Below are 16,490 nucleotides of genomic sequence, written 5' to 3'. Positions count from 1 at the left end.
AATTTATTTTCATTTCAAAACTGATTATGGTTTATTATGTTTTGTTAACAATAAAAATTAAAAATATAACTGCATTTTTTAATTCTTGCAGCAATTTATTCAAAATTAAAATCGGGATGTGACTCTATTTAACACAGGGTAATGCTGAATCGTAAAAATTAAAAAGAAGCACATAGCCACGCGATATATTATTATATTTTAAAATTATTAAAATTAAAAATATAACTAAATTTTTTTAATTATTTCAGCAATTTATTCAAAATCAAAATTAAAATCGGGATGTGACTATTTAACACAGGGTAATGCTGAATCGTAAAAATTAGAAAGAAGCACATAGCCACGCGATATATTATTATATTTTAAAATTATTAAAATTAAAAATATAACTACATTTTTTAATTATTTCAGCAATTTATTCAAAATCAAAATTAAAATCGGGATGTGACTCTATTTAACGCAGGGTAATGCTGAATCTTGAAAATTAGAAAGAAGCACATAGCTACGCAATATATTATTATATTTTAAAATTATTAAAATTAAAAGTATAACTGCATTTTTTAATTCTTTCAGCAATTTATTCAAAATCAAAATTATAATCGGGATGTGATTCTATTTAACACAGGGTAATGCTGAATCGTAAAAATTAAAAAGAAGCACATAGCTACGCAATATATTATTATATTTATGATTGAAAATGTAAAATTGAAATAACGTTTTTTTTCCATTTGTTAATGTGTATTTACAGGTAGAATTCGTGGAGAAAAACCATTTGTTTCTTTGTGCCATTTCGTTCAAGAGTGGGCAACACTTTCCTCCAAACAAAAGAAAGGTTTCCGTAAACTCTATCAACAAGGCTGCAAATGCAGAGTAAGTATGATTTAGTTTTTTTCTTTTTTTAAAAAAAAATCATGTAATGGTTCAGAAAAACGGAATAAATCAATTTCGCTAAAATGGATTACAGCTATAGATTAAAATGAAAACTGAGCGGAAAATTAAAATTTATAAGTGTTTTTTTTATTGAACATTTGATTAAAAATAGTTTTATTTTCAAAGTCGCAAAATATTGCTAGCAACCATACTGTGAAATAGTATTCGTGATCGTCATACTTTCTAAATCTGTCATATTTCAAGTCTTGTATTATTATTATTTTAATGTTTAAAAATTGCGTTTTTTTTCCGCTATTACAATGTTTATACTCAGTTTTAAGTAATAAAGCTGTGGTTTTTTAGGGATTCGCGAATTCGATATAAAGCATCTTATTTTTAGTCTCTGATTCGAATTCTCTAGAGAAAAAAAAAATGCAGATTTCTTGATCTAGTACAAATATCTCGGAAAAAATTTCACCGATTTTTGAAGATGATTTTTTTTTATTTGGCATTTGCTGAATAAAATTTAATTATGTACGGTTTTGTTTTTATTTAAAAGCTGCTTTTTATTTTTAGGGAAAGTATCCATTTTCTGGCAATTCTTGAATCTTATGAGATTGTTTGCATAAAAATAATGCTGTTATTAATTAAAATTCTAAAAAAATTATTTTTTTTCAACCGGTGGCATTATTTTTAAAAATTGAACATAATATTTGCGAAAAAAATATCTGTTGCAGGCTATTTTTAGAGCTTTTAAACAAAATAAATGTTAATTTTCATTAACGTAAAGAATTTTTTTTTCTGGTGAAAATTTTTTTATCACAGTAATATGTTTACAGAGAAAATATCTAATTTTTATCATTTTTAGAATCTTCATGCAACATGAATGTTGAAAGAAATTTTTTTACTCCGATCATATTGATATTTTTTTTAACAACAATGGAACGTATTTACTTGAAAGTATCTTATTTATTTTAAAATAAATGTTAAAAGAAGTGTTTATTTTTAGGTTCGCATGCCTTCATTTGTTAAAAATCGGCGTGAACCTTATTGTTTATGGGACACTTATCAGGCTAAAAATGATTGTCAAAGTCTGTATTCTTTGTGTTCTGCCCAATACCATAATGAGACTGAAGCATGTTCATGGGTGAGCACTTCCCAATATCGTCGATGCATGAAAGAAAGAAAATATGAACCTTAAACATTTTGTAGTAGATCTGATATTTAATTTTCACTTTCATTCCTCTTAGAGACTTTCATTTTTATCTTTATTTAATAATTATCATTTTTCAGTCTCTTACATTTGAATTTCTTCTGCGTTACTATAGAAACACATTTTGTAGTTCCATTTTCTAAGAGAAATGTGTAAAAAAAAATTTTTTTTTTTTTACCGCTTTTAATGAAAAATAATTTTTAGCGATAATTTATTGAAAACGTTTTCATTTTTAACTTTGAAATGTTAATAAAATTGTATGTGTCATAATTCTTTTTAGCTGATAATTTATGTTTTTTAAGCAAGAAAAAGTACGAAACAGAGTACTTCTATCCATCTAAAATTTTTTTTATTATTAATAATTCTATTTTTCATTTTAAATTTAAACTTGATTTGAGGAATATTAATTTTTTAAGTATTAAACTGCATTTAAGTATTAGAAATCCATTAATAATTTTTTATCTACAATTTTTAGCGACATATTTTTGTCCTTTTTAATTTTAAAATTTAAAACAATTGTTTTTTTTCGAATAAGTACATTTTGGTAAAAAGCAAGGCAATATTTAAATAAAACATTTTTGCTTAATCGGTAATAACATAGTTAATTCTCAAGCACTACTTTAAATTTCATGCAGCATTAAACCTAATTTTAACATATTTCTTAAAGAAAATGTAAGTATAAATTTATGTTTTTGTTTCATAATTTGGTGTTTCCTCTAAGATTTTATATAGTATTGGTTATGTTTTGTGCGTCCTAGTGTGAAAGATGGATTCAGTATTTCAAAAAAACTATAACTTAATTTTTCTTGCAAGTTTTCATTGTTATTGTAATATTTGTTTACGGGTGGAATACCCAAGTTTTCTTACTTGTTTCTTTGTAAATATGGTTTTATTATTTTTTTTAATTATTTTCTATGTACGCACTATTATGTATTGATGTTATGAATGACGAATTATGCCAACATTTTAAGGATATAAAAAAAAATTAAAAAAATCGTGATTTAACTTCAAAATTACGAAAATATTAACGATTTTACGATTTCAGAGAAAATTATGTTATTTTATGGATTCTTAAATTCATGCAAGAGCACTGGCAATTTTTAAAATTTTATTATTCTAAGTGCCAACTTTTTTTTTCATTGACGAGTATAATTATTACAGATTTCCATTTCTACTTAAAACTAACAATTTGTTCGCTTAAACTTGTTTTATTATAAAATCTAACTTATAGTAATTTTTTTTCGAAGAAAAATAGTTAAAATTTTGCCTGAAGAAATTTATTATATTTGAAAATTTAAAACTGATTTTCCTATTTTTTTTTAACTCTATGCCGTCATAGGCAATAATTAGCAGTTTGTAAACATTTTCAAATATACTTCTAGTGTTAATTTATACCGAACAAAATATTTTATCTTATTTGTTCTTATATAACAATATTCAAAATAATAAATTTTTATTCATTTATTCATTATTTTTTTTTTGTCGCTGAAAATCAAATTTAAAAATTTATGGAGACTTTTCTTTTGGAATGTGAAGTGAGATATTGAATAATATGACTTTAAATTGAATAATGTGATTTTCTGAATAAAATGCCTCTTTTTAAAAAATATTAACATAATTATGTGGGTTTTCTAGTTTATGTTTTACAATTAATCATTAAGTTTTAGACTTCTTGCCAAAAATATATGTTAGTCTTGGCAATTAATCGACATATTTTATTGAGTTCCAGCCTACATAAAAACTATTAATAACCGCTGCATGTATAAAGTATCATTTAATAAAACTAATATGATACCATTAAAAATTAATGTCAATATAATAATATATTTGATATATATTACAAATATATATATAATCTTTTTCTAATTTGATGCTAGTATAATGTACAGTGAGCCAAGAAAAAAAAATGGACCACCCTGGATAACTTTATATTTAACGATCTGATCTTCGCATTCTAGGACTCAATCTTAATGACTCGAATGGATGACCTCAAATATGTTGATTAAAAGGTACAGGCGATGTTTTAAGCTACGAAATCAGGCAAAAAAATAAACTTTCTCTAAATAAACATACCTTTTTTTTTTTACGAACTCAGATTTTTGACCACCAAAATATAGGGGATAGCCGCAATTTGGAAAATATGGTCACAATAGTTTGGACCCCTTAATGTTTATTTTACTTTTTGTGTATTTTAAATGATTCGAAAGCATTTTGCACATAATTATAGAAATCGTTTATCTAAAGATAATTCCGTGGAAAAAATAACTTTTAGTAAAGATTTATTATTTTTTATTATTTAATTTAAGAATGGTCTAAAAAATTTTGAATTGTGAGGTATACAATTTAAAGAAAATAACTTTATATGGCAAAATGCAAAATTTGAACAAAATCTGTTGAATAGTTCCTGAGAAATTGAGTTTCAAAAATGTCATATATTTAAAATTCAATTTCTCAAGAACTAGTTAACCGATTTCACTCAAATTTTATGCTTTGCTATGTAAAATTACATACTTTAAAAAGAAATAAAAAATTGTATAACTTTCAATTCAAAACTTTTCCACTATTACTTAATAAATTACTAGGAAATTAGAAATAATTTTTAAAATTTATAAAAAGTAAAATTAACATTAAGGGGTCTAAACTTTGGAGCGCTTTCCAGACCAAACTATGGGGACCATATTTTCCATATTGCGGCTACCTGCTATAGTTAAAGGGTCAGAAATTCGGTGCGAAAAAGGCACGTTTATTCAGAGAAAGTACGTTTTTGCGTTTGATTTCGTAACTTAAAATATCGTCTGCCCTAACTAATTAACTTATTTGAAGTCACCCCCTTGAACCATTAAGATTGAGTACTGGAACGTGAAGATCCAATCATTAGATCAAAAGTTATTTAGGGTGGTCCGTTTTTTTTTTTTTTTTTTTTGTGCACCGTACATTATGAGTTAACTTTAAAATTGAATCGATGGCTCGATTAAAAAGGTACAGATGATGGATGTTATTATACCTTTAAATATGAATAGGTGTACTATTATTGTATGTATACATATGTACAGGCTTATTTTTTGTTACGTTTTTATATGTATTGTCAGTTTGTATAATTATACAAATACCTTGAAAATATTTGTTATATCTCAAAGCTGGAATTTGTTTCTTTTCATTTTCATTAAATTAAAAATCAAAGTATTTATAAAATGCTTTTATTCCTATTAAAAGTGTAAGCACAATCAGCTTTCATCTTAAATAAAGAGAAAACAGAACACTTAATATCTTAAATTTAACAACCGTTGCTTCAATTAACTATTCAGATTTCATTTAGTTATAGAAATGCGTTTATATATTTGCAGATGCTAACATAGATAGATGTTTAAAAGCTAATGAATCATAGCTTTCTTAATCTTCAAAATGTATTTATGGAGAAAATTTAGCTTTGATTTATTTATCGATTTAAATAGACTCAAAAATCTTCATACCATAAACATATTATTTTTGGTGCCAAAATTGAAAAAACTGTGCAAGCGTATTGCCTAGTTTAGCATCTTCATTGTATTCCAACTTTGAAGTATTTCGATATTTATGTCTTTTAATTTAATATTTATATTATAATCATTTGTCTAGAGGTATTCTCTCTAAATGAGTTTCTGGAGAATGTGAGTAAAGTTTGCGCAAAATTTTGCTGTGAGACGATGCCAAATCTATAAAATGGCGTTTTAAAATAATAATCCTGAAAAACTTGTATTTTCAAAACGAACTTACATTTAAAAAAATTTTTTTCAAGAAAAACGAAGAAGTTCTGAGACAGCGAGTACAGACAACTTATTTAGTACATTTTATTCAGGAGTTTCTTTTTCTTCTTTTAAAAAAAGAATATGGAGAGAGGATCGATTTTAACTTGGAAATGACAGAACTGAAACTCATTTGGTATAAACCACCTATAAATGGGATAACCTAAAAATCTCGTAGCGTCATACCCCACAGACATGCAAGGCAAGATCAATATTATTTAGAAAATTTTTAAAAAATTTTTTTTAAATTTATTAAATAAAGTTCAAAGCAAAAATTTAAAATATCTATTTATTTAAACCTTGTATGTTATGTATCCAAAATTTTATTTATTCTGTACGAATTGAAATATTAGAAGCAGATAATATTATTGCAGATTATTTTAATTTAAACACTAAAATATTACTGAGTATGTAGCAGAGAAAGTTATAAGTTGTGAGTACAATAGAAACGGTATATTAAAGAAACGGGGTTAGCCGCTTTTTACATGTATTATTTCGTACATTGAGCGGGTTTATTAAATTCTCTTTATCATTGAACTTTAAAAAAAAATTGACAAACATAGTTTGGTTGTGCTAAAGATAATCCTTTTTTGTGTGGATTTTCTGTTATTTCTATGGATTTTAGTTCCAACTGCAAGAAATCGCGGAAAGTTTTTGAAAATAACAAAAAGGTCAATTTCTAGCTTTTTCTTAATTATTCCTGTTAATATTTTTTGCATTTGTGAACCTCATATTTTCAGTTATATTTTAAGATTTAGAGACAAATCCTTAATGTTTTTTCCTGAGAAGATTTATTGCAGAATATATATGGAAACTGGTTTATTTTCATAGGTATAATATTCTGAATCCCTTAATTTTTATTATATCAACAAACTTTTAAGTGATTTTATACTTTTGATTATTGTCTGAAAATGAAAGACGTAATAAAATGCTTTAATTTTATAAATTCATTTTTTAATGAAAGTTTTAATTCTACAGAACAAAGCATTATTTGTACTTTAAAAACAAAATGTAAAACGGAAGCAATTTATATTGAAACTTTACTTGTTTACTCTAGAATTACTCTATGAAGAAAAAATGTGTTGTAAATTAATAAAGGTGTCCAAGTGTTAGCTTTTGTCTGAGAATTTGTGTAGTTACTGTGATATGTCTTTAAAACGAAAGAAAGTTTACAATTCATATGATTTTTCTTGAACTGTGGCTTTTACGCTTTACTGACTTCATGTTGTTAAGGAATGTAACGTTTTCATACATACCATTCATTTTATTCTTATGTAAATAAAGGTTTTTTATAATCGAATTTTCTTTGCCGTCAATTTACTTGTTAATTTTATTTTAATCGAGCAGACCACTAGGGTAAGTATGAATATTAATCCTATTATTAAAGCTGGTCAATACAAAATCATATTTTAAAAGAACTAGAAACTGAATTTAATTCCTGCATGCAGGCATGCAGAGAGTTCTGCCATCTACAACTACTATAAGATATATATATATATATATATATATATATATATATATATATATATATATATATATATATATATATATATATAACGTCGTTGCCGAGTGGAAGGATTAAAACAGGTCATAGGTCGGGAAGGAGGGTACAAAATTTATTTATTAATTATTAGACAAGAGCAGTCATGAGAATGAGTAAAAGTGCACATGAAAAGTTGCGCTCCTTGGTTATATGTTAGGGAAAATCTTGCAAAGTAAAATCCGTAAAATGTCTTAATTTAGGGAAAGAGGGAAATCTTAGTAGTTGCTATTGGTTTATGAAAGAGATCGCGCGTTTCCCACACAAAGCTAGGGAAATATGTCCTGCTCTTAATTAAATGCATAGTTGAGCCAAAAATAGATTTAAGAACAGGATGTGGCTTTTAAAAGTGTGAGAAAGTATTTCAAATAGAATAATTAATTAGTAATAAAGTAGGAGTTGTTTTATAGCAAAGAAACTAACATAAAAAGATTAATAAAAGCTTTTTATGTTACATCTAGCAAAATATTTGGAATTTTTTTTTTTTTTTTTTTTTCAAAATCAACTGAAGTTAGGAATTAATTAATTTTCTTGGATTTGCACAATTCTGTCAGCATAATTTTGACAATGTTACGCACCATTATCATATTTAGTCTCAAGAATATTAGAAAACACAAGATCATTTTCAATTCTGCTATTTGAAATTTTTTTTTTTTTTTTTTTTTTATGTCCAAAATTTGCCTTCTGTAAAAATTTTTCTTTTCCTCTCTTATTTTTCTTTCTACTTTTCTTTTCTTTTTTATTTTTCTTTTCTTTCTATTTCCTCTATATTTATTTATACCTTTTCTTTATTGGTATTTTTATTGCAATTATTAACCCGGATTTCAGGAAAAATGTAAAGACAAATTGCTTTTATAATCAGAAAAGATGATCAGTCTTCTCAGATTTTACATTACAACCCGTTTAACACAATTTATCACTAATTGAAATCCAAAACAAAGCTTTCAAATTTAATATGGTATTAAGGTAAATCAGTTTTTAAAATTTGACTGACTTAGCTATTTTCCTTATTTTTAATCTGAAGTGCAAGTTAGGTTAATTTGCAAATTACCTTTTATTTTCTTATTTTTTCATTTATATCTTTCATTTTTTCTTTTTGGACATAATTTTTTTTTCAAGAATTTTAGTTCGGATATTTTTTTTAAAGTAATTTTTGTGCAGAGATCTTAATTGATAATTTAATTTGTCACAATTGTTAGGGAATTCAAATTTTTTATTTCTATTTTAAACGTGTTTTTGAAATGTATTTGGTTACTAAATTTTTCAATTTGTGTTTGATCATTTTCCTTTCTGTATGCTGGAATTAAAGTTCAGAAGTAAAGAAACGATTTGTTTATGGAAATTACTGAGTTAGAACAGAGCTATGAACTAATTACCAACGTTGGACTAAAGCATTAATGTCTGGTTGTACTTCAATTTAAATTCTAACAACAAGTATTTTGTTCATTTTTCTAACTATTTGCATTAGTTTTAACATTTCTTGATTTAATTTTTGCCACACCGTAATTGCATTTATATATTAAAATTGAATCTCAATATTTATTGCAGTTGCATTACGAAGAGAAAAAAAAATTTAAATGGCATTTTCATTTAAACCCTAATCACTGTAAAACAAAAATATAATTTCTACTACTCAAAAAATCATAGAAGCTGTAACACATAAAACAATATGAAAATAATTTCTCGAAACACTTCTCAATCAAATAAATCAATTAACTGAAAATAAAAATTTAAAGAAATAAAAATTTCAACAGTAAATACTATCAATATATAAAAAGTAGTTTCACTTTGAAACATCAAATATGGGAAAAAATTAAAATCATAATCATTTAAGAAATTGATTTATGAGAAATGTAAAAAACTTTAACTCAAAGGATACCTGAAAAAGTTCGAATTAGTCCGAGATATTTTGAAAACCACAACAGAGATGGGAATGCGTTGAAATTCCGTAAACACAATTCCAAAACCAAAGACGTGAGCTGCTAGGAAAAAATTTGTTTCTTCGTTAAGATGAATCGTAAATTAACACCAATAGTGACGGAGAAATTGAAGCTTATTTTTCTTTTGAATGTCGAATATTTAAGTAGACCATTGTAAACCATTCCGGGGTGTGAAAACAAATTTCATCAACGATAAAATCCAGCTCAGCACTTAAGAGTGGCAAAATCAACGCTTTTTCAAAGGAATAGGGTTTCAATAAAAACATTTTAATTATCAGGAGTTCGATGCAGTTTTTCTTTTTAGTCCAAGGAAGGAAATTGAAGCTCAGCTTTCCAGTAGTCTCAGGAACGTAGACAAAATATGCAGCATAGACATGGAAAACGGATGATCGTTTAGTTCCACTGTGCGTAGGTATAATTTATAATAAACTAAACGTTTGATGATTGAAGAGATTATTTTTTTTTTTTGATGAAGATACAGGATGAATTAATTATTGCCATAAGTTGAAGAAGAATTTGACTGCTTATTTACCAGCTGTTCATTTGAACAAATGATTTGAAGTTATTCCATATTTTTGATGTACCCTCTTCCGAAGATGATTTATTTAATTTCAAATGAGATATTAAATATCTTTAATGTACCGTACGAACTGTACCCCTTCCCGACCGTACAATCCTGGCGACTTATAACGTCGTTGCCGAGTGGAAGGATTAAAACAGGTCATAGGTCGGGAAGGAGGGTACAAAATTTATTTATTAATTATTAGACAAGAGCAGTCATGAGAATGAGTAAAAGTGCACATGAAAAGTTGCGCTCCTTGGTTATATGTTAGGGAAAATCATGCAAAGTAAAATCCGTAAAATGTCTTAATTTAGGGAAAGAGGGAAATCTTAGTAGTTGCTATTGGTTTATGAGAGAGATCGCGCGTTTCCCACACAAAGCTAGGGAAATATGTCCTGCTCTTAATTAAATGCATAGTTGAGCCAAAAATAGATTTAAGAACAGGATGTGGCTTTTAAAAGTGTGAGAAAGTATTTCAAATAGAATAATTAATTAGTAATAAAGTAGGAGTTGTTTTATAGCAAAGAAACTAACATAAAAAGATTAATAAAAGCTTTTTATGTTACATTTTAATCCTTCCACTCGGCAACGACGTTATATATATATATATATATATATATATATATATATATATATATATATATATATATATATATATATATATATACACACCGAAGAGCCATTATATTATGACCACCCTGCTTATAACATGTAGGACCACCTTTAGCCCTTAAAACTGCTAGCACGGTAGCGTGGCATTGATTCCACAAGGTGCTGATAGGTAGTCTGAGGTATCTGGTACCAAGCGCTGACCAACTGGTCCTGCAATTCCCTCGCATTGCGAGGGGATAGCGTGGCAGCACGAATTTGGTTTTCCAAGTAGGACCACAAATGCTCTATTGGATTAAGGTCAGGTGAATTTTGGGGCCAAGACATGACTTGAAAGTCACTGGAATGTTCTTCGAACCAATCCATGACGATTCGATCCTTATGACATGGTACATTATCCTGTTGGTAAACACCGTCCCCCGCAGAAAAAACTGTTGCAATGAATGGGTGAACCTGGTCTGCAACTATGTTCAAGTAGCTTACAGACGTCAGGGATTGTTCTATGAGGATTATGGGTCCTAATGTGCCCCGTGAAAACATTGTTCCTGGGCGAGAAACCATGAAAACCTGGACGAGCCTATTGTTATAGATGGAGGGTAGTCATAATGTAATGACTTTTCGGTGTATATATAATATGTAAACAACTGGAATGCGGCAGACGTTATTGGGGAGGTCGTGTTCCATCTAAGATGCCTGCAGAAGACAGGTATAAAGTGCTATCGACAAAAATGAATCCGCACAGTACAGTCAGTCAGGAAACATATCAGTTTCATGCTGCAACTGCAAGTGAATGTTTCGAAAAACTGTAACCAGATTCTTTCAAGCAGGGAATTAAACGTCCGTCGACCTGTTTTGTACATACCACTGTTCAGATGTCACCGTAGCACCCATTTGCAATGGCGTCTTCAGTATCGTAATTAGAGCGAAAAGGACAGTGCTTTTGTACTATTCTCAGATGAGAGTAGATTCAGTCTTTCGTCTGATTGTCGACGCCAAATGATCTGGCGTGATCTGGTACTACGCATAGTCGAGCGAGCGAGGATATTCAATGCGTCGTATGGTCAACATGTTTTCCAGATCTTAATCCTATTGAAAATGTGTGGGATGCTTTGGGGAGGTGTTTTGCTGGTCGAGAGTGCTTGCAATGAACAAGGACGCCCTCATCCGTGCGCTGACGGAGGAATGGGGCTATATATATATATATATATATATATATATATATATATATATATATATATATATATATATATATATATATATATATATATATATATATATATAAATTTTCAAGATCGAAAAACTCCTTTTTTATATTCCTTTTTATCTGATACAATTTTTCAATTATTGAACCTCCTACTTTTAGAAACGGTTTGCATTTTGGGGAACAAATCCTTAATTTTTCGTGTTAAGACGAATTTATTTCTTCGGTGATCATTGTACAATTAAATGTATTAAAGCTTACTATTCAGACAAAGCTTAACTTGCTTTATTTTGTAACTGCGAAAAAAATAGTTCGGTTTGCTTATTTTGAAAATTTGTTTTCAAAATTGCTGTCATTTACATTTATCATCATTATAGTATGCAATTATCGTAAAACAAAATTGCAGCATAAAAATTTTATAGATAGCAAATTGGATATAAATTTTATTCCTTAGTTTACATTAGAATTGAATTTCAAATATTCCTGCTTTAGAGAAGCTAAATTAGACGTTTCGCAATAAACTACGCGCACCACAAAAGAAAATGCACTTCGTCAATTTGACACTCACAAGTGACATAAGATTAAAAAAAAAAAGTTCCCCAACTAGAAAAAAATAACCTTTATGTTGCGGTATTGCTTGAATGTTTTTATTTGAGGAAAAAACTCAGAATGCATAAATAATAACTTGAATGCCTACAATTGTCACACTTCTCTGAATTGGAAAGACTACTATTCTAACGGTCGTCTAAATTTGAAGGCTTCTTTTTGTGATTTATAAAAAATAACTTGATAACGTAGTAAATTTTTTCAAAGATAAGTGGCCCTTAGAAATGAGCGTTTTTGTCAAAAAATACACTCTTTGCATTCAAGGTATTGTGTTCGAAAATATTTTTTATGTATTTCACTTCTGTACTGTTATATTAAAATCGTCAAATATGTGGTGAAACATGCAGTCTTCGTAAACATTATATATAGTCCTAAATTTGAGCAGTCTTCGTATATGTACATATATACACGTTTACTTTGCTATACTAAATTGTAACTGTAAATTATTGTAATTGTAAATTATTAGACAGTTCCATTTGATTTTTCTAATGTCTTTGTCTTAAGAGTTTTTATTAAACACATTAATCATAATTTTTTCATTATTTTGAATTAATTTAGGTCAAAATAAGTGAAAAATATTATATTTAGCAATTTCATAATTTTTGGTTATGAAATACAGCATGAAACTCCAGTGTCATTTTCTGCGTTTAAGGTAAAATCTACTGGGCCGGGATAGCCTAGTCGGTAGGGCGCTGGGCCCATAACCCCGTCGGCCGAAGACTCCCCGTGTAGTAAAATGGTGACTGATGCACGTTAAATCTGTTGAGTCGCAATGTCCTCCATGTTTCCATACCAAATCAATACCTCTGGGGGCACTGAATTGGAGATAATCGTTTTCTGATTCAGGTCAAAATTATGATCTGTGGATGTATGAATGGGTCTGCCCTATAAACGGGTGTGACGTATTGGTGTGGCAGAAGTTGATTTCTTGGCCATAGATGGCGCCACTGGAAAACAAGAACAATCACATACCTCCGCCTTAACAGCAACAACAACAAGGTAAAATCTTCCAAACACGGCTCATTTCCGAATAGAAATTTTTCAAATTTCACTTAATATTTAGATCAGTTAGTTATTTAGATCTAAAGGGAAACAGTTATTTATCATTGTAATTCAATTAATTTATTTGCAAAACCAATTATTGATAAATTTTTTACTATGGATGAAAAAAACTTTTTTTTTTCACAGTACTTTTTTTGAATTTTATATTTTAGTACAGATATAATTCTTATCGTCTAACAGATTGTTTTTAGTAATTATTAGACTGTTTTTTTATAACTAAAAAATACCGAAATATATTTTTACTTGTAACTAAAGTTCCAGAAAAAAGAAATATATATATAAGGCATACCGGTGGCCAATCTGCGTCAAAGAGTTTTTTTTTTCTTTTCTAAAAATAGAAAACTACGTAACAAACTTGAATGTAAGAATTTGAATTTCAGCACGAATGAATGGCACGTTGACGTAATTCGCGAGATGGCGAATTGCAATCTGTATTGTAGAATTGTGTCAGTAACAGGCATAAACAGGCCAATAAATTACATTTATTTCTGTTGCTCTATAAATTGATTCATAGCGAAGAAAATTCAGCTTTTATGTAATATAAAAAAAATAAGAAAAACAGTCCAAAGAAGTATTTATAAATAGTTTTAAGAAAATATAAATTTTGAAAGTAAGCCGCCACTTATAATATTCCAAATAAATGTCGAGACATTTTAATAACCTTTCAATAATTATTATTGTTTGGAAGTTGTCTTGTTAAGAAAGTATTTAAAGCATTGTAAATTCCATGAATGAAACTTTATTGTACAATTTCTGGAAGGAAATGTAATGTATATTAAAAAAGAAGTTATAAAAATGACTTACCATTTCCTTATGATTTGGAAAATACGACTGTTCAATTAGAGGAAAATTTTCTTTACCTAACCTTCTTTGCATGTGAAGCAACTGTGAAAACTAAAAGGAAATGTTAAATATAAGTATTTAAGAAAATCAAATTCAAGTTTTAAGAGTTTCAAAAATGTGTGCAAAAGATTTTTCAATTCGCTTTAAAATCTCTCGAATTAGGGTGAAATATACAAAAAGTAAAACTAACAGTGAGCCGTCTAACTTTCAACAGCTCTCTTGACTGAACTACTGGGACCATATTTTCTAGATTGCTGCTATCCCCTATTTTAGGGGGGTCAGAAATCCGAATCTGTCGAAAACAAAAACTATGTTTATTCGGAGAAAGTAAATTTTTGTGGCTAATTATGTTAGCTAAAATAACGTCTGTACTTTGTTAATCTGAATCCTAGAATGTGAAGATCCAATCTATTGATCAAAAGTTATTCAGGGTGGTCTATTTATTTATTTATTTATTTATTTGCTCGCATCGTACATGCAAAAAGATTCGAATTATTGGATCGCCATTATGGCCAATAATTCGAATTATTGGCCATTTTTTTTGAAAGATTCGAATTATTGACCATTAATTTACGAGATGTAATAGAAACCTTTTTATTATTATGTAGAGATTTTTCAGAAGAAATATTTTAATCTCGAGAACTATTTTTCGCAAACTCGTTGCTATGACAGCAAAATTATGTCCTACTCAACACACTTTAGATGTAATTTGTCACAAATATGTAAATAAAAAAAGTGTTAGTTATAATATTTGGAATGTAAAGAATAGACTCTTTTGACTCTCTGACTAATTAACTTTCAACTTTTGTGCAACTTTCTTGAATATTCTGTTTATTAGTTTAAACTTTGTTTATTTATTTTTTAATTCTGGATTAAGACATTTTTTTTAAAAATTAAATAACGAAAAGATGTAATGAAGAAAAGAAAATAAGTGATGGAAAAGAAACATCACGAAAAATGTAAATAGCATAAAAGTTCCGTTTTGTTCAATTTATAGTGCTGCCATCTAGTTTTTAAAAAACGCTAAACAATTTATGAGAAAAAATCTTTGCTGTTATTATAAAGTACATGAACAAAACGAAAATAAAGAATTTTCTTTTTAATTTTAGTCAATGCTTAAAATTAAAGGCCTTAAAAATTTTGATAACTACTCGGATAAATAAAAATAATATAAATCCTATAAAAAAAATAAAATTTAGTATGATGTCGATCATGGGATCAACACTTATAAAGTTTTGCATGACGCTAGAAATCAAGAAATTTAGATTAAATATGAATTCTAACAAGAAAATATTTTTAAGTAGTGTTCTTAAGCGTAAATAAACAACTAACATCTGTTGAGTTTTAAAATAATCTTGTCTTCTATGATAGTAATATAATCAACGAAATCATGACAGTAGGACCAACTTTACAAAATAAATTTGCTAGTGTCGCGATCTATTAGTGATTTGGAGAAATACAAAACAAAAACGTAAAGTTCATTTCTTAGATCACTTATTATTTCTATTTATAGAATCAGAGTTCAAAATTTGTATGCTAGAAAAAAGTTTGAAAGAAACATTGTTGCATTATATTTTTATAAATAAAAAAAAAAAATATCTATAGAATTTGGTTTTAATCTCTTTAAAATATGATGCATATTTGATTTGATCAGTAATATTTTTTTTCCATGATTCATTTCGAAACAATGGAATTTAACAATATTCCGCGCAATAATATATTTTTAATAACAGTAATACTTTTTTCAAAAGTATTATGGAACTGATCATCAACAAGATAGGAAGATCGTCAGTTTGTAATAATTTTAAATTGTTTTTTTAATTAATTTTTAATTTGTCCTAAGTTGCTCTATTTTAAAGTCAGTTTTTAATAAATAATTAAAAAAAAAATAATTATAATTTTCTAATACGTGCATTTTTAAAGGGTCAAGAAAATTCTATTTCTTACTATAATTTTTCTTAAATTTTTTTTTTATTTTATCTAATCTTTTCTGAACGTCCATTTTGTTCAGAATTTAAAGGAATAAATAAGGTTTAAAAAAAGTAACACAAATAAAAATGAAATAAAAAGTTGGTGGAGTTCTTTATTTTTTGGCACTTTTTTGCTTGCGCCCGGCTTACAAAAAAGTGCCTATATTTCATTTAATTTCTTGAAAAAAAATAAAAAATGTTTTAAGATCGTGCAAGATAACAAAATTTCCCTTTTTGAATCATTGATTGAATATTAACATAAGTAAAAGCTTCAGAATTTTAATATAGTTAGTAA

General features: G+C 27.5%; 2 protein-coding genes across 4 annotated transcripts in view; one reads left to right on the top strand and one right to left on the bottom strand.

The window, feature by feature from the left end:
* Timp (Tissue inhibitor of metalloproteases) overlaps positions 1 to 2,640 on the top strand; it is an 85,042-nt gene extending 82,402 nt beyond the window's left edge. For all 3 annotated transcript variants that reach the window (XM_087154977.1, XM_087154975.1, XM_087154976.1), the window contains exons 5-6: positions 746 to 867; positions 1,877 to 2,640. In XM_087154977.1, coding sequence (XP_087011103.1) covers positions 746 to 867; positions 1,877 to 2,068 — 314 coding nt within the window. In that variant the 3' untranslated portion in view covers positions 2,069 to 2,640. The remainder of the gene's footprint in view (positions 1 to 745; positions 868 to 1,876) is intronic.
* Positions 1 to 16,490, bottom strand: part of Syn (synapsin) — a 305,997-nt gene that overhangs the window by 131,714 nt on the left and 157,793 nt on the right. The window contains exon 8 of the mRNA XM_071187941.2: positions 14,187 to 14,276. Coding sequence (XP_071044042.1) covers positions 14,187 to 14,276 — 90 coding nt within the window. The remainder of the gene's footprint in view (positions 1 to 14,186; positions 14,277 to 16,490) is intronic.

Source organism: Parasteatoda tepidariorum, chromosome 11 (assembly GCF_982258835.1).
Source record: "Parasteatoda tepidariorum strain Cologne lab strain chromosome 11, Ptep-v5.0, whole genome shotgun sequence".
In the NCBI taxonomy this organism is placed as follows: domain Eukaryota; kingdom Metazoa; phylum Arthropoda; class Arachnida; order Araneae; family Theridiidae; genus Parasteatoda; species Parasteatoda tepidariorum.
This window is presented reverse-complemented; position numbering and strand designations above follow the sequence as displayed.